The sequence below is a fragment of the Pithys albifrons genome, chromosome 5, assembly GCF_047495875.1.
Source record: "Pithys albifrons albifrons isolate INPA30051 chromosome 5, PitAlb_v1, whole genome shotgun sequence".
In the NCBI taxonomy this organism is placed as follows: Eukaryota; Metazoa; Chordata; class Aves; order Passeriformes; family Thamnophilidae; genus Pithys; species Pithys albifrons.
This window is the reverse complement of record NC_092462.1, coordinates 45,008,337-45,031,329: the sequence shown is the minus strand read 5'-3', so window position 1 is coordinate 45,031,329 and position 22,993 is coordinate 45,008,337. Positions and strand designations below refer to the sequence as shown.

Here is a 22,993-nt window from a genome sequence, read left to right as displayed (position 1 = left end):
CTCTTTAATATAATTCCATATGAAGTTTTAAAATTATTAATAGTCATCTTATTGTGCATACAGACTTCCTAAGACTGGTCTTGAAAATCTTAGTCCAATGAAGCAGTGTAGGGCTACTGATTTCAATGATGATAAGTCATTCTGCAAGCATCGCATTTAAAACAGTGATGTGAAAAGATGTATTTAAACTATTGGCTTACTCTTGTGAAGAACTGGGTTCGTTACATGTAGGTTTACATTAGTTCTTCTGATGGCTGTAAAGGAAAATGTGGCTAGTTTTTTACATAGACACATTTAAAACTAGGACACTTAAAATTCATAAAATAATTTTCTTTCTTCATTGTATATATCTATATAGGAAACAGGTATGTATGTCAGTTTAATATGTCTTAAAATTAATGCCTGAGTGTTATTTCCATGTCCTATTACCATATTTTCTAAAATACAGTAATATTTGGCACTCAGACACCCTTAGGTCATTGGCTTATCCTATGTATGAAAGCAAAATGGAAATTTGACCTAGGAAGTCAACTTGCAAATTTGCACTTGACAGAAAAAAGCCCACAACGTTTCCAATGCAAATTTGCAGTTTATACTATACATATTTTCTGAGTTATCTCTTAAATTCATTCACCTTTAAAACAAAGAGTGATAACCTTTTCAGAATATAATACTTGGTGGCATTCTGTTTAAAGGGGGAAAGACTTTTAAAATATTCTGTAGCAACAAAAATACTATTTTTCTTAATTTCTTACAGGTAATGAACAACATGTGTTGGATATACTGACAATAAAATGAAAAGGACATAATGAAATTTCATCATCTTACTTCACACCCAGGCCCTACTGTAGCCCATGTTGAAGTCTTGGAGCAGGCTCTGGGAAGCAGGTATCCAAACTCTGCATATGTGTGTATTTATGACAGTAGGGCAGCATTATGCATAGCCCTTCTAATTTTTTATTTTGTGTATGGGTGGATGGGTGCAGACAAAGCCTTGAACTCCTTTAAGATCTGTAAATGTTCTCTCACACCCGCTATAGCCCTGGAGGGGCAGCCAGGAACACCATTCCTCGTTTACTTTTGTTCACACTGAACTGTGGTCTTTTCTCCCACTGGGTCTGCCTCTGGTCTCTGACAGTTTTCCCCCTCCCAGTCCAGTGTCCTCGCCTTGCCTTACATCTACCTTTGTGGCCCCTCCAGTTATAATTTCTGCTCCCTTCTCCTCCAAGTAAACCCTCAGATTTCAAGAATTGGTTTTTGACAGACCAGGGTGCGCATAAACATACACACTGCAAATGTCAGGTTCACCATGTTCATCTCTCAGTAGTGAAAAGGTACCTACAGCTTTCTCATGTGTTTCACACAGGCATCCTTGAACATTCTCATAGACTTCCAAATAGGAACAGAGAGGTACTTCCTCTGTTTTCCACCGTGAGGTAGCTTTTTCCGAGCTACTGGGAATCTCTTTGCCGTGGCTGGTAGCAGTGCAATAGTATGACGTAAAAATGTCATTTTGCTGTCTTAGACAAGCCCTGTTCTGTGCCCGACGTGCACTGGTAGGGTCGCCTGTGCCACCGCCCGCACAGCGTCGCTGCTCCACCCCGGCCGCGGGTCCGAGGACAGACGGCAGGGCTGCCGCTGTCTGTGCTGTGTTGGCCCCGCCGGACTGCTGCGCAGGATGGCACTCCACGGGTGACCCGCGGTCCAGCGCATCCGGGCAGCAGCTGTGCTCAAAAGGCCTTAGCGAAGAGGGGCGAGTGGTGGTAGCAGCGGCGCTCGGCGCAGCACAGTTCCCACGCGCCTTCGAGCGGCGGGGAGAGCCGGCCCCTCCCTTCCCCTCTGCTCCCCTCCCCTCCTCGCCGGCCGCCCCCGCCGCGCCTGCCCCTCCGTCCGCAAGCGCTGCGGTCGCTCCGGCCATGCGGCCGTGGGTGCTGCTCAGCGCGGCGCTGCTGCTGCTGGTGCTGCTGCAGGAAGCACTGCCGCACGGTGAGCCCCCGCCCCGCCGCGTCCCCGCGCCGTGCGGGTCGCCTCGGGCTTTGCTTTTTCCTGCCGCGCCCCCCGCACCGACAGTCCCCGGGACGGGACCGGGAGCCATCTCGGGGGCGGGGTCGGAGGGAAAGCGGGCTGCTCGTAGCCTGTGCGGACAGCGATCCGTCGAGGCTTTCCGCCGAAGTGTGGGTTTGCGGAGAGGCATTCGCGGCAGCCCCGCCTGTCCCCCCGCCCGCGTTTGCATCGCGCTGCGGTCCGTGCGGCGCCGGGGCGAGGGGCAGTGCCGGAGCGGGGGCAGTGCTGGACGTGGTGTTCGGATTTTGAAAACAAACAAACATGAAAGGTTTTGTGCGCGGTGGTTCGTTTGTAGAGAGCACCGAACTTTTCTTACAACTCCCGTTCCAGCTTGTGATGAAGTCTTGGTGGGGAGAGGCAATTGTTTGACTGGGAGAGGGCATTCCTAACTCGTCCTTGACTTATCTAGGCTTTAGCGAGACAAAAGAGAGGCTATTTCCCTTTACAAAACGTGAATGAACTTACAAATACTTATTTGGCAGAGCAACAGCAGAAAAAATCCACTGTGTTTTAGCACGGAATGGCTCGGGGATCACGGCCTGCCAGAGCCCACGGAAGCGTTTGTGGTGAAATGGGAGGCAGGCTCTGAGGTGCGTGGTGAAAGGCAGACAAGCTGGTACCACAAGTGGTTGTGGAGGTCATAAGGGAAAAATTCTTGTACGAACATAAAAAATCCTCCACCCTGAGAGCTGCTAAGCACTGAAACAAGCTGTCAGGGGAGGCTGTAGAGTCTCCAGCATTTGGGAAAGTCACAGCTCAACTGGACAAGGCTCAGAGCAGCTGAACAGAGACGGGAAAGGACTTCAGAAGCCCTCTGCAGCCCAGTTTTTCTCATGACTACACACGAAGGAATTGCACTCTGGACCAGACTGGTGTAGGAGCAGAATGTTTCTGCTGGAAGATTCGGTCTGTGAGTGTGCACCACCACATCAAAAGTGTTTTCTATTTGAGAAATAGACAATAAAAACACAGAATGAGTTTAACTTGGGCAAAATATTTCCCAAGTCTAAGTTTTTCTCAGTTTGTGTAGTTTATACTGAAGTTTGATGGGGTGCTTCACTCTGTCATCCAGAAGCTTAAAAGTGAGAAAAAGTAACCTGGCATATTTAGTAAGTTGTTTGTCTCAGGGTAGAGGTAGAATTCCTAATGTAGACTTGTAGTTTCAAAATAGGCTTCCAAATCTAGTTTATCTTAGTTTATGAATAGTGAAATATGTCCCTCCAGATTGTGTTTGGATGATTGGCTTTTCATTTGAAGTATGACAAATAGAGATGTTCTGTTACATTAGCTGTGATCACAAAGACTCCTTCCCTCTCATCGTAATCCTGGTGGTTAAGAATTACACTTTATGATAACCTCTTACTTGATTTATTTTTTTTCCAAGAAAGAATTCATCAGTATTACTGAGAATTTTTTGTGGTCTCCGATGGTGCCAAGATGTAGCATGGGGCCTACCTTATAGAATGGATATGTCTAGTAGACAGTGAACATGATCCCTTTGAATTTGTGAGACCTTGCTTGCTTTCTGCTTCTGAAGTTCTCTAGGTGAACACTTGAAGATTGGAACTAGGCAATGTGCACGTGGCTGTAGGTGGTGTCTCAAATGAACAATGGATGCTCTTTAGGATTATGTAACACTCATTTTGAAATCGTTGTGTGTGTAACATTTGTGAGAACGAGGGGCAGACAAACATTAAAGGATAGGATAAGACAAATTCTGTGAACCAGGAGCAAAAGTGCTGCATGGTGTATTTCTGTGACTTATCGATGCATAGTCTCCTACTTTGGCATGATGACTTAGTACGGATTCTGAATGTACTGATGCAGAGGAAATGAGTACAATGACTCTTAGAAATGGATTAGGAGCTGATCAGAGGTAGAAATAAAGCATTTTCTCAATATTTTTCTAAGTCTTTCTTATCTTTTTAGCAAGAAGTGCTTTTGCTGGATTATAATGTTAAAGGTTCTGTCCATAAATCTAGTGAGATGGTAAAATACCCCAAACATAGTGTATTCATGTATTTACATAAGTGGATCATTGAGTTTGTTCCCTTTCTTGGAAAGGTCTTGCAGATTGGATAAGGAAGTAGAAGAATCTTGGTGGTGGTTTCTGTGTTCCTGGAGGGATTTGATTCTGTGTCCTCTTTATCTTAGATGATACTGTAGCAGTTAATTCAGTTATTTGACATACAGATACTTAATTCAGTGATGACGCAAGGCAGGATTGTGAGGTTCAGAAGTTGTGGTGTTAGTAGATACCTGGGCAGACTTATAAAGGAGTGTTCTGGAGCAGCCTGACCACAGCTTGCTTGGAAACTCACCTCTGCAGGAGGTGCAGCAAAGAGACAGAACTAGGTTCTCTGTGTGGGAAGGCAAAAGTTCCTCTGAAGGTGTTTCCCAAAACACCCCTGCTGTCACCTGCAGGGAAATACAAGGTCAGACAGACAAGGCTCTCACTGTGCAGCTGGGAGTGGTATGGGAGAGAAGTCTTCAGGCTCACTGGTAACTACAGAAACACAGAACAGAGGGAGCTTATGTGGAAAGAAAAAACTTCATCTAGACAAAATCAAAACCAGGCTTCTGGCACTTAAAATTGAAATGCTTTCATAGAGGAGTCTTTAACAGTTCCTTAAAGGCAGAGTGTCAGGTGTAGCACAGCACACAGTAAAAGCATTTTCTTTGGTGGAGGTTGCGAGATCCATGTGCCTTTGAAAAAGTGTCAGGATTGAGGTTGGCAGAAAGTAGTGGAAATGGAAAAGAGTAGTTTGAACAAATAGTCCTGATGAAAAGAAAAAAAGATGGCTGGACCAAAGCTTGTGTACTTCTACAGACAAAACTTGAAAGTTCAACAAGGAACTGGAATGTCCAGTTTGAAATGGGAATGGTTACCCAATAGCCTTATCAGGCCTATCTGTGGGAGCTTCTACTACTAGGGCACAGTACCTGTCATGGGATTCCACTAAGATGGAATAGCTCAGCACAAGGGAGAAGTGGCAGTATGTTTTGAAGAAAGCTTTAGTGTTAAATCTGATTGCTGATGGGTTCTGTCAGTAAAAGTCATCTGGACTGAAATACCAGTTTGGAGAACAACAAACCTGGTAAATGACCACTCAATGTGTAATGACACCTCTGCTAAGGAAAGCCAGAGGGTCAGCAAGGACCGAAAAGGAAGAATTACTTCCTCTCATGTAGGTTGGATTGCACACAGCGGGGGTGATGCAGAATGCAGTTGTTTAGATGCCACAAATGATGGTGACTTAGAGCTGCTACTCTGAGAGCCCCTGAGAAAAGCAGCAATTCTTGAATTGATCTGGAGTAGTATTCACATAATTGGATTCAGATATTACTGTAGAACAGCCAGACTTTAGTTTTAATATTTTTGTAGGAGGAATAAAAGCCAAAGAAATGACTGATGTGTTTACTTTTGGAAGGAGGAATTGCATAAGATAAGGAGGCTCCTTAACTCACAGGTTAAATATAAAAACCAGAATAAAGCAGACAAAAAGAATTTGAGAAACAGTTTACAAAAGCGCCATGAATTTTTTTCTTCTTCTGATATACATGGGTGGGGTATGGAGAGGTTGCCACAGAATTTGTAGAGCTGGTAGGAATTTGGAATATGAAAGAATACCTATAGTAAGTAAAAAACCCCATAATTATTTGTGTGCATCCATGTTCACTATAGAGGTGCTTGGGAAGGTTTCAATGAAAAATGGTGATGTGATAAGGATAACAGAAACTTCAAATGCAGTATCCTACCAAGCACTGTAACTGCAGACTCTGAGACAGAATCCTTCTCTATGGTAAGAATCATTAGAGATGTCTCATTAAAATGCCAAAAGAATCTGCTTTAAAGAAAATCAGCAACATGAACAGTGTTTAAGTGCAATGCTTTTAATGATGTACGCCTGAGACATAAAAGAAATCTGAATCTGAAATTGCCAAAGTCTTAACTTGGGTACATAACTTATCATAACTTATCAGCATTATCCAGATAAGGGCAATGAAGCTGGTGGAGGGTGTAGAGAATAAGTCCCCTGTAAGGAGTGGCTGAGGGTGCTGGGGTTGTTAAACATTGAGAAGGGGAGATTTGAGGGAGACCTTATCACTCTCTACAACTACCTGAGAGGAGGCTGTATCCAGGTGGGGGTCAGCCTCTTCTCCCAGGCAGTGAGTGACAGGACGAGAGGACATAGCCTCAGGCTGCACCAGGGCAGGGTCAGGATGGACATCAGAAGAAATTTCTTTGCAGAAGTGGTCAAGCAGTGGAACAGACTTTCCAGGGAGGCGGTGGAGTGGTCATCCCTGAAGGTGTTTAAAGAAAGACTGAATGTGGCACTTAGTGCTGTGGTCTATTTGACATAGGGGTGTTGGGTCAAAGGTTGGACTTGATGATCTCAGAGGTCTTTTCCAACCTAATTAATTCTGTGATATCACTACATATCACATATCATATAAACTACACTTTTCCAGGGAAATATCCCAGTATTTTACAATTTTTAAGGGAGGTACAGGCACAAAGCCAGATCTCTGTATTCTGTAAACTGAACTGATAAACATGAATTGCAGAAGAGTCAGTATGGCTTCAGAAGTGTATTTGATTTTGCAGATCTACTGAAATTCAATCCCCTATGTTGGCCATTGTCTTAAGGTTTGGACTCGGTGTTCCCTGTGGGTCCCTTCCAGCTCAGAATAGTCTGTGATAGTCTGTGATTCTCTGAGGACTTTATAAGAGTGTGATCATGGATAAGTTGGGTGGTGTACTTGGATTCCCAAAGGATTTTGTTAAGCCTGTTGTAATAGACTTCTTGGGAATCAAGGTGCTGTGAGACAAGGGAAGACTTCTCATGGAGCAATAACTAACAGGAAATAAAGAGTAGGAGTTAGTCTTAAGTTTTTGTGATATCTACAGAATTGTTTTCATCCAGCTGAATTTCACAGGGATTTTGTAAGGCACATGCTTTTCAGCATATTTAAATATCTGCTAAAAGAAAAAAAACAAAAACCCTGTCAATAAAGAGTTGCAGAAGAGTCTCTCAATTTTGAAAGACTGGGCAATGGAATAGTACCTGAAATTTTTTGTTGGTAGATGCTAAGTAGCATAAATTATTCTAACTTCATATACACATTGATGGATTTCTACTTAGATATTTCTAACAAATAATTCCTACTTAGAAAAGTGATATTGGAGTTACACTTGATTGTTCTAGAGAAAGTCAGCTCCTAATATTGTTCATCTTGAAAATTAATAAGCTATTTATACAGGAAAGAAGACACCATTGATATGTACAACTGTGATTTGACGGTGTCTTGAACCTGGTGTACAGTCTGCTTTGGGTTCTTTCCATTACCCAAACACAATGTAACTGAACTGTTGTAAGATGCATATTCTTTACAAGAAACAATTCAATAGAATAGGACGTATTAATCTGGAAAGGCCATGTTTCAAAAATACTCAAGTTTTGTAAAAGTACAAATAGCACAGAGAATGTTGTTAGAGAAACAGTGGATTTTTTTTATTTCATACAAAACCTGGGAGGCATGTAATTTATGGTTAGTTTCTATAATTTTGAAAATGGACCAGATAAATTAATGAAGAATAATATCCAAGGACAATAAAATAAAAAATATGAAAAAATAGTAACATTCACGGACAATGAAATGATGACAACTGTGGTTCACAGACTGGGTACGAGACTGGACACTATTTTCCATGGACACTATTTTCATACCTTACGTATTTGTCTGTTTATGTAAGTGTAGATTTTCCACATGTTGTTCAAAACTCTCTTCTTTTCCTTTTTCCCCAGGAAAATGGGTCATGGCAGAGACTTCAAAACCTTATGGAAATTAACTCACTAAGTTTTATGAATATATTCCAGGAACAGGAAAACTTCAGTTATTTTCTGTGATAATAATGAAAGACCTTTTTTTCCAGAAAGGCTATATAACCTTTTTTTAAAGAGTAACATTGTCTTCTTTTCTTTGCTTTACTAGTTATTGGACAGCCTGCCAATAGTAAGCGTCCAAAAGAACACGGGGAAAATAAAATTTTTAACAAAAAGGTAAAACCCAAAGCTCCCAAAATGAAGGAGAGAGAATCTGCTGACTCCTCTTTGAAGTCTCAGTCCATACTGACACAGGTGATGGATAAAGGTCGTTTCCAGAAACTAGCTGCCACTTTAAGCCTGTCTGCAGGACAAAGCATAGAACTTCGGTGTAAGGGAAGTAATATTACTTGGAACTACCCTTCATATTTAGACACCTTTAAAGACTCCAGGCTCAGGTAAGCTATTTTTCATTTTTTTGAGAGAAAAAGAAATCCAGAACTTCCCCACCACCACCACTTTCAGCACCATTAGAGTTTTTGTTTGTTTATGTTTTTACAATTAAGATGTTCTTCCTAGTGGTTTTTAATGTCAGCAAAAAAGAATGAGCAACTTTTCATTGTCACCAGTTACTGGCCCATGATTTGCACTGTGGAGTAGTCTTGCAGCACATGGACTGTATTTTCTTCAGATGAATCTAAATTAAAGATGGTGTGCAGCAGGACACAGGGACAACAGGGAACCACTTTAGGGTTGGCCTGAAGCAAAACTCAAAATGTGTTAATGTGAATGGCAGGTGCTCACTACCAACCTACTCTGTTGCTCTTGCAGAGATCTGCTCCTGGTAGGCTGTACTGGCTGCTAATGTGGCACCACCTGAGACACTCTAAGATTAATTTCCTGAAGAGATTGAAACCCACATCCATTAACTAGCGAAAAATACAGCAGCCTCCACGCTAAGGAGCGAGTGAGAGTAGTCGTTAGTTTTTCAGTCAAAGTTGCCTTTGTGTGCAAAAGGGAATTCCAGGGTTTGTGGTGTGGCAAAATTTAATGCTGAGGATAGTCACCTTGAGTTTAGTAAAGCTTTTTTTTTCATCTTGTGACATCTTAATGAAAACTGCATAAATAGCTGTTACAGCAGGAAGAGGAACGTAGGACTCTCCCTTTCTCTGCCCCACCAGCTGAGTGTCCTGTTGCTCTAAACATCTTTTCTAAAACCCCATATATTTGTCTGCTTTCCCAGTTTTTGAGGACAGTACACATAGCTAAATGTAGATTAAATGTAATAATTTATGTGAGAGAAGAGGAGCATATAATGAGCTTAAGAATGTCTTTCACAGCCATTTTTTTGCCTTGAGTAGTGTTTGTTTTCACTGGGTGTTTATAAAAATTTATGAGGAGACAGTGAAGCACTGTGAATGTTAGCCTAAGAAAGAGTTGCAAGGAGGTTTTCTTGGATTATTAGGTGAGAGAGACAGAGTTATGAGCAAAGGTGTCAGCTGCTATTGTCCTTTTGTTCCTAAATTAAGTATGAGTGTGTGTGCTCTCTGTAAATAACAGGTTATCTGAATCTCAGTGATCCATTTCACTTATTTACTGGTGTGATGCTACCTTGAAATCACTCCCAGTTAATTAATTTGCCAGATACATTCTTCTCCTTTCTACTCTCTTTTCCAAAGAGCAGTGTTGCAGAGTGGCAGGTACACGCTGTGATCTCTAGCACATCCTTCTGAAATTCACGAGCCAGTTCTTTGCGCATTTATTTAGTTGTCCCTTGGTGGCTGAGGAGTTCCAGAGCTGCCCTGGCTGAGTGCAAGGCTTCTGTCACAGTAAGTTACAGCAGCAAGCCTGTTCCCACTGCGGGGTTATCACAGCCATTCCTCTCAACAGATCTTGTGGCCGATTTAAACTCCTGCTGCTTACTCTTTGTGTTCCTTTCAGTAGGTGGCGGTGATCAGCCGCGGTACAAAGCTGGCCCCCGGGCAAGCCAGAGCTGTAAGTACAGATCAGCAGGGAGCTGGTGTGTCCTTGGTGGTGCTTTTCGTTCTCAGGTATATCTCAGGTTTTGGGCACTTGCAAGTAGGTTGCTGGCATGGCTTGGTCCAGTAGACCTCCAGGTCACGTTAGTTGAAGAAGGCAGGCACCCTCTGGTATTGAAGAAGGCAGGGCACATATTCAGAGATTTTGGAGAGGAATCTGAATGCTGCTTTATTATTTATTTGACTGACTGTTCCTCCTTTACAAAATTAAGTATTTTCTGTTGATACACAAAATACAAGAATTTAAGATGGCTTAGGGAAAAACAAAATATGCTTTTCCTGATTGTGCAGTTTTCTGTTTTTCAGTTTGAAGTAGTTTGGGATTCTGCTGCCTCAGCAATTTACCTTTCTGTTCTCACTCGTTTACAGTATTTGTAGTATTTCAACCATGCAGCAAAATTTAATAACACCACATAAAATAAATGCTATAAAACATTTTGGCTGGGTGACTAAGTATTTATTTTCTTTTAAAATTATGTAAGGCATATATTTAAGGATCTGCATTCAAATATGATGATAATTGATTTAAAAATTATTTTGAAATAAGTTGTTGAAGCAGTAAGGCTGCATTAGACTGAATCAATAATTTTAAATGCAAGTGGAAGATCTTAACTAGAAAAATTGAAAATACAGGTTTGTAGCAGACTTCAGAGTCACAGAATACTGATTATTTATGGAGATGTTGACCACAGTATTCTGTGCAGTTATGTATTCATCAAAATTTTAGCAGGACTTTGGCAATTATCTCAAGTTCTTTGCTGTAGTGCTAATAGATGCATATGAAACAAAGTCTGTTTTATAGAATGTGAAATTTGAAATTTGTGTTCTGTGGTTTTAGAAAACATTGATGGAGTTTAACTGGAGATACCATAAAAGTATCATGTTGTTTAGTTAGCACACTTGGCAGTGTTTGTAAGTGAGCTGGCAGCAGAGAAGGTTAACAATGCAGTCATCTTTTAGGGGAGCTTAGATCTTCCTCATGGCATATGCAAGACCATGCACCAAGCACCAACTGCAATAGGCAAATTTTTAAAATTTTATTAATATATTACCTCCATTATTTTAAAACAAAATGATGAATATAGGACAAAGGGGACAAAAATCAGAAAAATTATCACCAAATAACCTACAGCAAAAATTGTTTCATCATCTCAATAGATACATATGTTCTAACATTTTGTGAGTACTTAATGACCAAGTAAAAGGTAATCCCTACCTTACCATTTAGTGAGTGAGGTGTGGGGTGAAGCCCAGCTAATTAACTGGGCTGGGCTTTTCTACCTTGGATTTCCAGTGCAGGTCTTGCTGGAGGTGAAGCACTGGTGCAAACCAGAATTGACGGCAGCTGAGAGGGGAAGTGATTGGGGTGTGAGGAGGTAATGGAAAATGAAGAAGGAGCATGTTGATGTACCAGAGGAAGAGTGAGAAGGAGGGACAGTGGTGATGAGATCTATGAAATTGCTGGGGACTAATGACTACAATTCTCTTGTTCATTTGTACATCCCTGTAGCAAGAGATGCTCAGGAATCCAATTCCTACTTTTTCTTTAACTAGTAGGAGCCGTGTACAAATTGAACTGGTCTGGCATTTTCTTTGCAGCTAGTTAAATTTAGCATCAATATAGTGTATTTCCTATAGGTGGTTGCAAAACTAATTGGAAATAAAAGCCAGATGTTTTTCCTCCATGCCATTCTTACCATATTTTTAACTCAGCCATATGATAAGGAGAATACAGTAACGTGGAAGGCAATGTACCTTTTCTAGGAAGGAAGATTGTAATCAGAGAAATGATTTCTGTAGTATTAGTGGCTATGCTTTCTTTGAATTTGCCTTTGTAGCTATACTTTACAAACTGGTAAAGAAAATATTTTTGCTTGCTGTACTAGAGTGTCTCAGTTTTCAGTAGGTCTGGAGCTGTTAACGTGCTAAAACTACCATATCCGGGGGAGGGAAGGGTGCTGAGTAAAAGGAGGAGGAGGACTCTTTGGCTGTTTCTTGTTAGGATGGAAGAGAAATTCTGCCTTTCCACTATTCTAGCTGGAGTAAATAACAGTACACACTGAAATGTTTACTTAGGTTTAGAGACTGTAGCAACTGAGGAGAAAGCTGGAATCATGCAATCGTGGTTCCTGGGTTAAGGACACAGACTAGCTTGCTTCAGCACTACATTACATTATCTGTGTTGCTATCTTGCTTTGTGCAGCATAAATACACCTTGCAGATAACTCTTTGTCTGAAAATTTTGTGTGCTGGCTGAACTGGCCAAAAATATTGGCGGTGTTAATGGTCAAAGGCAGCTTGTGAACCTAAAGAACAGGAGGGTTGGAATGCTGTTTTTTACGATTGAAGGCTCACTCAGATACTGGATCTACAATGTATGAGAGGGATGAAAGAAAAAATAGGGGCAAGCACATTTTCCCTTTCTTAGGCTTTTTAGCAAAAAGCTGCTCTAGATGAAGGCTGTCTAATTTAACATTGCTCTGTCTGGAGCTTGGGTCTCTCACTTGGTGAAGACCAGCTGTATTTATCAGAGAACTTAATCTGATAAATAAACCCATGTGACATAGAACTGCTCTAATGGTGGAAGCTGGGGCAAAGAGCTGGACATGCATCCCATGTACATTTGTGTGAGCAGAGGGTGTCTGGGCAGGAGAGCTCTCAGAGATATTGAGGAAACTGGATGTTGTAGAGGGCAGAGTTAGACTGCTTTCAGTGAATGCAGGCTCCCGCTGCCTGATAGGGATGCTGGCTGTGCTTGTGTGTATGACTGAATTTCATTTTGCTGCTTGTGCTTTGAAGTCTCAAAGCTAGGGTTGGGCTTTTTTGAGTAAAACAGTGAGATGTTATGTTCCTCTCCTAGTGAGCATGTGTTTGAGATAAGCTCTCTTTTGTCAGTGTGAATGCAGCTGCTTGAGAGGACTTGGCTAGATGCTCTTTTGAGTGATGCTATGTACACTGTCTTTTTATATTTAGAAGCTTTTTCAGCTTCTAAATGTGGCATAGTTTTCTGGCAAAGATCTTCTGAACGTCAGATAACTAAAGCTCAGTAAGATGAATGTAGGGAATAAGATTTTGGACGAATTTTCTAGTTCCTTTAAACTGACTTGAAATGTTTGTATATACAGCATTTTTATTTGTGATCTCTACAGCACAGCAAAGTTCTGGCTTTTAAGTCAGATTTTCTTGCATCTAAAATACTAATGAAATAAAAGTTATCCTGGAAATCCTGGTCAGCTGCAGGATTTACCATTTATAATTTACTTCTGGGCTGTTTTGTCTGCTTAATATGGTCATGTCACAAGTTTCAACACTTCCAGTCTCAGCTGCCAGATTTTGTTAGTGCATGTTTGTGGATGACTACCTTGCTAGGGTATGTCTATTGATTACTGGATAGCTTTTTCTCAGTTAAGCAGAACACACTGTACAGTAATTATTTAACTCTGACCTTATTTTTCTGTTTGTTGGGATTTCAAGCTATAGTTCAGTGTCTGCATTAAGGAAAGGAGGCAAAAATGTTCTGGCATAAAGGTTTCTTTGTAGTGTTGACATTTAGTACTTGATACTTGCAAAACATTTTATGCTGATGTAGCCATATAACCTATGAAATGTGAACTGTGAAACTAAGTAATAATAATGCAGACTAGGACATATTTTGGAATTCTCTCTTCTTCCTGTTGGGTATGATACACAACAGGATTTCTTGCACAAATAGGAATCTCTCAAAACTTACCCAAAAACTCAAGAAAATATAAGTAGTGTATGTATTAAAAATGAAAATGCTACTGCACCATGATTACATGATTCCAAGAAGTGGAATTAGACAAGGTCGTGTAGGACAAGCACATGACCGGGTAACAAACATGATTTACCTGTTTCTTTAGGCAGGCCTCAAAATTGCCCTGTGGTGGATCCATGTACTAATGGTGTCTGAAGGCTTTAATGGAAAAGATAATTCTCAGTTAGCTCTGTTTGAGATGTGTATTTGGTGTGCTTTTAATTTATAAGCTTCTGGTCTGACTGGAGGCTGAATGTTGGGTTTCATGAACCATTGCTTATTATTGCTGGTAGTTGTGCAAACTGCCAGCAGAACACCTGGGGAGTCACAAGTTTCAAGAACCACATGCAGCTGGAAGTGGTAGCCTCGCTGTTTAATCAGCTATTCTGCCTGCAGTGGAGAGTTAAACAAAACAGAGCATTGAGAGAATACAGTACAGTCAGGCGTGTCTGCAGTACCACTGTTACTCAGTGATGAGCTGTTTTAGGGGATAAGAATTTCTTCAAAGAATGTTCATCTCAGAAATAAATGATTCATTTTGTTATTTGTCTTACAGAATAACTGCCACATTAATAAGCAGAAATGAGAGGATAATAAATACTCAGAGAATCCACAGTTGAATGAATATGAGTGCTATTCAGACTTCATGCAAGCTGAGTATTTGTCCAAATCCAATTTGAAACAGTAAAAAGAAGGTAGTTACCAAATGCCTAAAACTGGAAAAATCACTCCTGACTTGGTTAGAAAAGAAATTACCTTGTAACTTGATGTCTTGCGAAAGAGGGAGCCCTTCATGCTCTGGATGTACTGCCATGAAAGGCAGCTGATTGAAAAGAACATTTTTAAGGGTCAGAGCAGCAGTGTGTCTGTACTGCCACACGCCTGTGCCATCAGGGTTACCGGAGAACTGGTACTCTTAGGCCATGGCTTTTGCAATCCATCACAAGTCAACACAGCAGACTGCCAACTATAACACCATCTGTCTGAAAGAAAGAGCCAGAAAAGCAAACATTAAAATATAAAAAGAGAACAAGATGAGGCTTTAGCTGCTGTATTTCATAGATAGGACCTTTGACCCTCAGAAACACTGGCAGTATCTACATACATATCTACATATTTATAAATAGTTCCACATTCACAAATGTCAATCCACTAAGAGATGTGCCTAGGAAATTCAGGAGAAGGAGAAAAAAGCAAATGAAGTCTGAAATAATCACACAGGTTGAATTCTGTGTGGTTACATGATGGCACTGCCAGTACCCCTCCAGCAGTTCTCAGGGTCATGCTCTGACATAGCTGAGGGGTAATGAGGAAGCTCCAGTGAGAGAATGCCAGTGAGGTGGCTTAGGGCAGAGGAGCAGGTGATGCAAAATTACACTACTTGCAGTACAAATCCAAGCTGAGATAGAAGCTCTTAAATGATGGTGTTTGCAAGTGGAAACTTGAACCAGTATGTTAAAGATTGGTAAAGCATTAATCCTGAAAGCAGACATAAATCATTAAACAAACTGTTATTACAGTACCTGCTATTTAGTACTCCTGAATTATCTTGGTTAGGTATGTACTGTGCTACAGTTAATGGTATTAAAAAAGGACTGAGATCCATGCAGGTTGACTTGTAGCATGAAGAAAGGGCTTTACATGGACACACAGATACAAAACATAGATGAATATACTGCCTGGAACAGTCATAGCCCAATTATAAAATGAGAACTGAAAAGAATCAAAAAATTAACTGTACAAGACAAAATCTTGCAAGTTCTTGTGTATAGTTGAAATAAATAAAGCTACTCCTGACAGCAGGTCTCTGCTGGAGCAAAAGGGGAAGTTGGAAGAGAGCTCTGCAAGTGCAAGGTGGGTCAGTTGCAGGGCAGGAATGTAAAATCAAAAGTAGAAGTGAGCTGACAGAAATGTCCAAGGAGATACATCTGTGCTTGTCTGTGCCTTTTGTTTTTATTGCTTCACAGTATAAAGCAGCTTGACAGATACAGTCAGCTGAGCCTTGCAAACTCCACTGCAGCAGACACAGGTGAATACAGCTGCTGGCTTCAGCTGTGCAATGGTAACAAATGCAGGAAGGATGAGACTAAAACAGGTTCTACATACATCTTTTTCACAGGTAATTAACTCCTGGGGGATTATTAGTGAAAATATATTTGCTAGTAAGACAGGAATAAAGCTACATCAGCAATTTCACTGTCAAGATTTTACTTCTGCAATTTTCATCTTTTTTTTTTAATGGATATAAAGGAAGGCAGTGCTGGTGAGCAGAAAAGTATTTGCTTATTGTGATTTATTGAGTCCATTTTCCCTATGGATTATGCAAAATGTCTACCCAAAGTAATGCATAATGCAATGCAAAGCAAATACCTTTGAAAACAGTAACAGGCTTTCTGAGGATCTTATGAAAAAAAAATGTTTAATTTTTGAAAATATGTCTCAAAGAAAATTAATCTGTGCAGAAGATTCATTTTGTCATGGCATTCAGATGACCACAAGCCCTCCCTCCCCAGCCCCCCACTTCCAGTTACCTGCACTGGCTTAAGTCTTGACTGCACTGACCTTGGTACGGTCACAGTTTCTCCCAGGAGTCTATGGAGCACATTGAGAATCAAAACTCTTTAAGAACATGTGTTGTCCTACAGATATTGTGCATGGTTTGCTGCTACTTGATACAACAGAGCTGAAATCACGTGATTAATTTGTTCTTGTGGAAAGCTTTTTGAATGTAAAACAGCCTTCGATCTCTGATTAGAGCTATTGATGGCTAGAAAATGTGTTAGTACAAGATGTTAAGATAGGATTGTTTGGGATACATTTTTGAGCTAAATTAAACCATTAGACTGTGTAGAAGCCAATTATCAGAAGTGCTTAATATTTTTACAATACATTCCTTTAGAAAGTCTGGAATAAACTTTTCAGTTAAGTTATTACATAAATGCTCATGCTAGAAAGAGAAATTTCATATTTATATTTCTAAAAAGCATGCCAATTATGAAATATTCCTTAACTATTCTAAAACACTAAATATTTCATCTACTTAGAGCAGTGAATTTTGCCTAAAAGCATGTAGCTCCAAAGAGTACCTATCTTTTCCTAGTAGTCCTTATTTTGCCAGTGGTGATTGGATCCAGATAAATATGTGCCAACTTAGTAAAATGAATTGCAAAGGTTTTCTTAAGATTAAAAAAATCTGAAGATAAAGAATACTTTTTTCTTTTTGACTTAAAATTTTTCATACAAGCTATGATTTTTTTTCCCTTTGTGTGTGCATATTAAAAATTAGGCCAAAGCTTTTTGCTTTAAATGTTCCTTGTAGCTATTATCACTTGTATGTACTTTCATTTCTTTCTGTTAAATGAAGATATATTTTTCTGACAATATCAACTCTTCTGCACAGACAAAGAGGAACTTTTTGTACCTACTCCGAGTTATTTTGAGATTGTGTATCTGAACCCAGATAAACCTGCAGTGATCCCATGCCGTGTTACTACTCCTTCAGCAAAAGTAACTCTACACAGGGAATTTCCAGCAGAAGAAATTGAAATAGATGGAATAGATATTATTTATGATGCAAAGAAGGGTTTTGTCTACCAGCATCCTACTTCTGATCATAAAGGTATTGTCTACTGCAAAGCAGAGTCACAGGGAGCACCACAGATTTCCATCAAATATCATCTACTGTATGTGGAAGGTAAAGTACAGTTTTCTATATGCTTAAACTGACTCTTCTGCTAGCATTGTTAAGAAAGCAATTTTAAAAAAAGTAAATGAAGTAATGTAATCAGATTTTTTAAATCTTAATCAAAAGTATATGTGATAAAACACTGTAGATTTAAATTCCAGCAATTTCCTAGTGTAGTTGCAGGCATAAAACACTTAACCTGTTGCATTAAGCAAACTGAGTCAGAAATTGACTCTCAGTTTTGCCAGTGTATTTGACTTTAGAAGCTAATTTTCTGTTTCCAAACACTGTCTTTCTCTCAGTTCCCAAGGGTCCACCCTCAGCCACAATTGTGGCATCATTCAGTAGAGTCAAGCTCAGTGAGAGTGTTCACATCATCTGCACAGTCCTTGGGGAGCCAGATGTAGATGTGAACTTCAGGTGGCAGTACCCAGGTCAAGAGGTAAGAGATGTATGCCCTGCCTGAAATGATTTGTTCTTCATAAAGGCAAGATGTTGAAGGCACTCAGTCTAGATTTGGAGGAAAAATTCTTGCAGATTGTGATGTCTGCCTCTTGTATAAAAGCTCAGGTGTGCTGGCAGGAGGAGGTAGCATATCCCTCTTGAACTTTGGACCTTCCTTCCCTGTGATTCTACAAGTAGCACAGGAATGAAGCTGGAGAGCATGTTAGTAAAAATCAAGCTCAGCAAAGCTGTCTCCTCCCTCAGGTTTCCATTCCAGAGACACTAGGCCTCTGGCAGCATTTCCAAAGAAAGCCTCAGGCAGGGTCACGCCAGCTAGCATCAGGAGGCTGTTCTAGGGCAAGCCACAAAACCTCACTGATGCCTCTGCATTTGATATTCCTTCCTTCTCCATGGCTTGGGCACATAAATCATCCCAGCACAAAATTTTTAGCTTAATTGTTGCCCACATTAGAAGCAGAATCTGCTTCTGCCCAGCCTCATCTGAAAGAGTCCTCTGGAAACCCAAAGTGAATCTGAGGTCTGTTTTCTTGCAATAAGATGTGCCTGACTGGCATCACTGATGACTCCCTTTCTTCTCCCTCTAATCACCCTGACCAGTTATAGTAGGGGCTTAATTCTTAATCAGCCTCATCTCTCCTGGTTAGGAGGCTAGGAGCAAAAGAAGGACTGCTGGAAGATGGAACCCTTCACCAGGAGAAAGGGATTCTCTATACCAAAGGGTTGGCATTGTATTCCATTTGCCAGCCCTCCTGGTTCTGGGTTGTCAGAGGACAATTCAGAGCTTGGTAATGAGGTGCTTTGTCTCCTTGATGCAGCATAGAATTAAGTCATTTAATGGCAGAGATAATTGAGTGTTTTGAGTTCAGTGCTTACTAAGCTTGAGGAAATTCAAATCAAGGGCTCTAGAAGTTTGTAGTAGCCATTAAGATAGAGACTACAGTGCTCTGCTGTCATGGGAAGGTGTGTGCTAAATCAGGGGGAAAACCAGACAGCCAGTGAGCACAAAACGGATTTGAACCACTGGTGAGGGCACTGGGCACATAGAACCAGGTCCTTGCTTAGATGTTAGTTTGTTCTTTCATTTTCCCCTCTCCCCCTCTACCCATCTTTCTCCCCCATCCCTCATCCCCCATCCTGTGGTGCTGGTCGTACATTTTTGGGCCAAGACTATTAAGTCTGAGAGTTTTGAGCAATTACCAACTTCTCCTCCCTGCCCTGTCCAAGCTGTAGGTGATCTAAAGAGTAAATAATTGAACTGAGAATTGGAAGAGTTTGTCAGAAGTCATGTTTCTGGTGTCCATTTAAATTTAGGAAGAAAAGGAACAGATGTCTAAATGAGTGGAGAAACTTGCAGCTGTCTGTGAAGTAAAAAGCAAAATGCTAGGGAAGACACAAGTGCTTCAAAGTTTGGGGAGCTGTGGAGCAGTAGTGGTTTTTTTGTTAAAGGCCCAATGTCTTCCTCTAAATTTAGCTCTTAGCATTATTTTGAGGGGCATGCATCAACACATGGCAGTGTCTCTGTCCTTCAAGGTTGTGCTTTAACTCTGACATTCATATAGTAGTTGACTCTGGTGGGTGGGTTGGAGAAGAAATGCCCCTACTTGGTCACATTAGCTTTGTTTGTTGTGTTTGGGTTTTGGCCTCCACAAAATGATCAAGTAAATGTCACAGTTGAAGCACTGTATGCTTGTTGGCGACTTAACATTTGCTGAGAAAGTATTCACATACTGCAGAGAAAAAAGGTGGGGGTGGAGTTAGAGGATCATCAGTGATGCTGGCCAGATGGACCTTTTTTATACAAGAGAAAGGACTGACAAGGTTGCAAGACTAACTGTTTTGTGTTTTTTTTCATTCATGCTTCTGCTTTCAGTGCAGAGAGCTCAGTGATGGTTTTGTTCACCACCACTACCCCACCCAGCAGCTGGGCTGTCACCTACTGCTTGATTCCTCAGCACAAGCAGCACTTTAATCCCTGCTTGCTTCCAGGTACATTGGACTGAGGAGACCCTCATTTCATCTCTGTATTCACTAACCTCTCCTCTGGTTTTCCCCCACTCTGTTGTCTTTTGTTTCTTTTCCCTTTGCCACTCCCTGACAAATGCTTTGCTCATTCACCTACTGTGAATGCGTACAGATCCACTCCCTAATCTGATTGCATGAAACAGGCTTCAATGCAGAAAGCAATTAGTTTGAGAAAAACTGGGCTAGCAGGAGCCCAGCCAGGCAAACAGCATCCACCTTACATGGCCTTGACCTTCACTTTCAGTAAGGTCAAGGAAGTTCCACTTGCTGTATTTAGAGAACTAACTTACGCTTGAATTAAGTGTAAAGTACTACGTGATTGTAGGTAGCACTTGATTTTCAGGCTAGGAACAGGAGGTAGTGCCCTGCTAGGTAGAGCTCTGCTAAGTGGCTTGATTACTTTTAAAAGGTTAAGAATTTCTAGATGAGATTTACAGCTACCAAGGTATTTCTTTTCAAAGCTGGTAATGCCTGCCACTTCCTAAGCATTCCTTGACTCCAGTTACATCTCATCCCTAAGCTTCAAGAAGGCTGGCAGCTGCCTTTGTACTGGGTCATGTTGCAAATGTGAGATTGTAGCTTTGGTTCTAGGTAAGTGTATAACTTACCCTTTTGCTACTATTACCTTAAGCCTTGTAGTATTCCTATTGGTAAATGGTTAATCCATCTATTTCATGAATCAAGAGGAGATGGTTTCTAAGCAAAACTTCTCTCTTACAGTTTTATCCCAGTTACTGATATAGCAAAGCCAATGTGCTTGAAGCTGTTTACTAGCAGCTGATGGATTTGGGAAAGAAAGAGACTGCCTTAGTCTATCTTTGTGCCAGTTTCTCTTATCCAGCCCTTCATGACCTTCTGAGGTGCCAGAGAGTGTGACCTCATCAACAGTCAATCAGAGAATTGTCTTATAGGAGAGGAAAACAAAAAAAGCCTGTTACAACAAAAAACTCAAAAACCATCCTTCTGTCTAAACATCATTTTTTTTTGTTATGGCTTTGAAGTTACAGACACATTTTGGAAAGCAGAATGTGAGGATTAATTTATAAGTATTTGGGAATGTTACTATTTGTTTGTATGTTACCTAATATAGTGTTTCTAAAACTAGAGACGGAATTAGTTTTCATCATGTGCTTGGTCAACTAAGTCATGCCCCTGCTGCCTAGTTTTTGAGACACTGAAAGTTTGAAAATGAGCTCACACATCTATCCTGACACCTCCCCCAACCTTATTTGATCAGGTACCCAAATGCAGCCTTATTAAGTGGCCTAAAACTGAGCTCATTCAGAGGCTCCAGGCAGAGCTTTGGCAGCCCATCACTGATCTGAAGATACATAGTATCTGTGCTTAGGAGCCCTTGTATTATCCTTATTTGGCATAACTTACTGGTACATCAATATTTAATGCAGGAATGTTGCTGCAACTGCCAGACACTTTTGGTTTCCTCACTCAGGGTTGACTTTTGAATATAGGTTCCTGCTACACAACCTCATTTGCTTCAGGGTGTGATGGGGTGGTGTTGCTAAGTAGACTTTGCAGAGTCACATATTTTATGTGGGTGGGTTGTTTATGGTTTTTTTTGTTTTTTTTTTTTTACAGTTTGAGAGGCCTGTGATTATCCAAAACTTCTGGAGATTGATAAAGAGAGGAATTGGACATACTACAAGAATCTCAAAGAGTGTTCTTCTTGTTGAGGATTTTGAAGCCAAAGATGCTGGAAACTATATTTGTATAGCTCAGAATCTACAAGGAGAAACAACAGTAGCTACTAAAGTTGAACTAAATTGATAGGAAAGACTTCGGATATGGACTGAACTGTATGTTACTCGACATTTTAGCCATTAATTTTCTTCGTTAATGTTTAAATGAAGTTTCTCTCTCACTCTTTCTATGTCAATGTATTCCCTACTCACTAGCCTGACAGGCCACAGTAGAGTTCACTATGCCCAGCAGTAGTCAGTTGTTAGTTAATGAAACTACTATGAAGCATATTAAAGTTTGAGTCTGAACACACATAGGGTGTGTTACATTTAAGAATAGGTTCTCTTGGGCCTTCCTTTGCATATGGTCTGTCCCCTCAGACTCTTGCATAAGGTCAGTCTGCTGTGTGGTGTGTGCAGTGTTAAAACTGAGCATACTATACTCGTTTAAAACAACAACAACAAACAACTTGTTAAAAAATTAGCCAATAGCGAATGTTTATTTTGCAAGAATAATTAAATTTCTGAACATTATGAAAACATAAATGTGTGTGTGTGCTCATTTCATATATGTGTGAAGACATACGCACAAATAAAATTTTCACTCCTGATGAATATTAATACCATCTAGCACCTAAATTTAGTATCTCCATAGACTTGAAAGCAGTCGGGTATGCTGGATTTTCCTTATGTTGTTGAATTCTTACAACCTTATAATATGTAGCTTACTGAGTGGTTCACTCCTCAGTAGATGCATAGTGTTACGTTTAGTAATTATGTAGCAAATTATGGTTGCTAAGGGTAAGACCTGCATTTATACATATATATTATCATTTACACAAGGAAAAAAAGCAAATGTAACATTAAAATAATGTTCAATTACACAGCAGAATTTCTTCTTGGGGTAATAAATTCAACTTGATTAATATTTCATTTACACAGAACTATACCTGGATAAATAAGCCACTGCTTCTCTTCCCCTGGGTTTAGTAACCAATGCAAGGAAAGAGCCTTGCCAGAGGGAAAGGTAAGAACTTGATAGCAACATTGCTGGACATTTTGGCAATGCTTTTTCTTCCTAGGCTCCAGCACCAAATTTATGTAAGCTACAACTTCCAATACAAATCTACTCCTCAGTAGTGGAATTAAATGACAAAAAAAAATTGATGTAAGCCATTTTATTTACAAGACGTGGAAAACAGCTTATTCTGACCATACGAGGTACCAAACCAGGAACTGGTCCCTTGCTTACACACTTCAGTCTGTCTCAGCCTGCCTTTGACTGGAATTCCTAATGCTTGCTTCTGTGAAGGCCTGAGGTAGCCCCATGCTCCAGCTAATGCAGACCTTTGAGCAGATGTGTACAGGACTGTTTTGAGCAGTGACAGCTCTAAGTGCTAATGGAAAAATGGCAGCTT

The 22,993-nt window shown here is 40.5% G+C and overlaps 1 protein-coding gene across 2 annotated transcripts; it reads left to right on the top strand.

Annotated features, from left to right (window-relative positions):
* The first annotated feature begins 1,874 nt into the window (after positions 1-1,874).
* PDGFRL (platelet derived growth factor receptor like) lies at positions 1,875-22,114 on the top strand. Of its 2 annotated transcripts, none has more exons than XM_071556393.1 (6): positions 1,875-1,986; positions 8,062-8,350; positions 15,674-15,735; positions 17,107-17,400; positions 17,694-17,833; positions 21,475-22,114. In XM_071556393.1, the coding sequence occupies exons 1-6, from the start codon at positions 1,917-1,919 to the stop codon at positions 21,661-21,663; spliced, it is 1,044 nt and encodes a 347-aa protein (XP_071412494.1). In that variant the 5' UTR covers positions 1,875-1,916; the 3' UTR covers positions 21,664-22,114. The 2 variants fall into 2 exon arrangements, with proteins under 2 accessions (XP_071412494.1, XP_071412493.1); XM_071556392.1 differs by having other exon boundaries at positions 15,674-15,825.
* Positions 22,115-22,993: the final 879 nt, after the last annotated feature.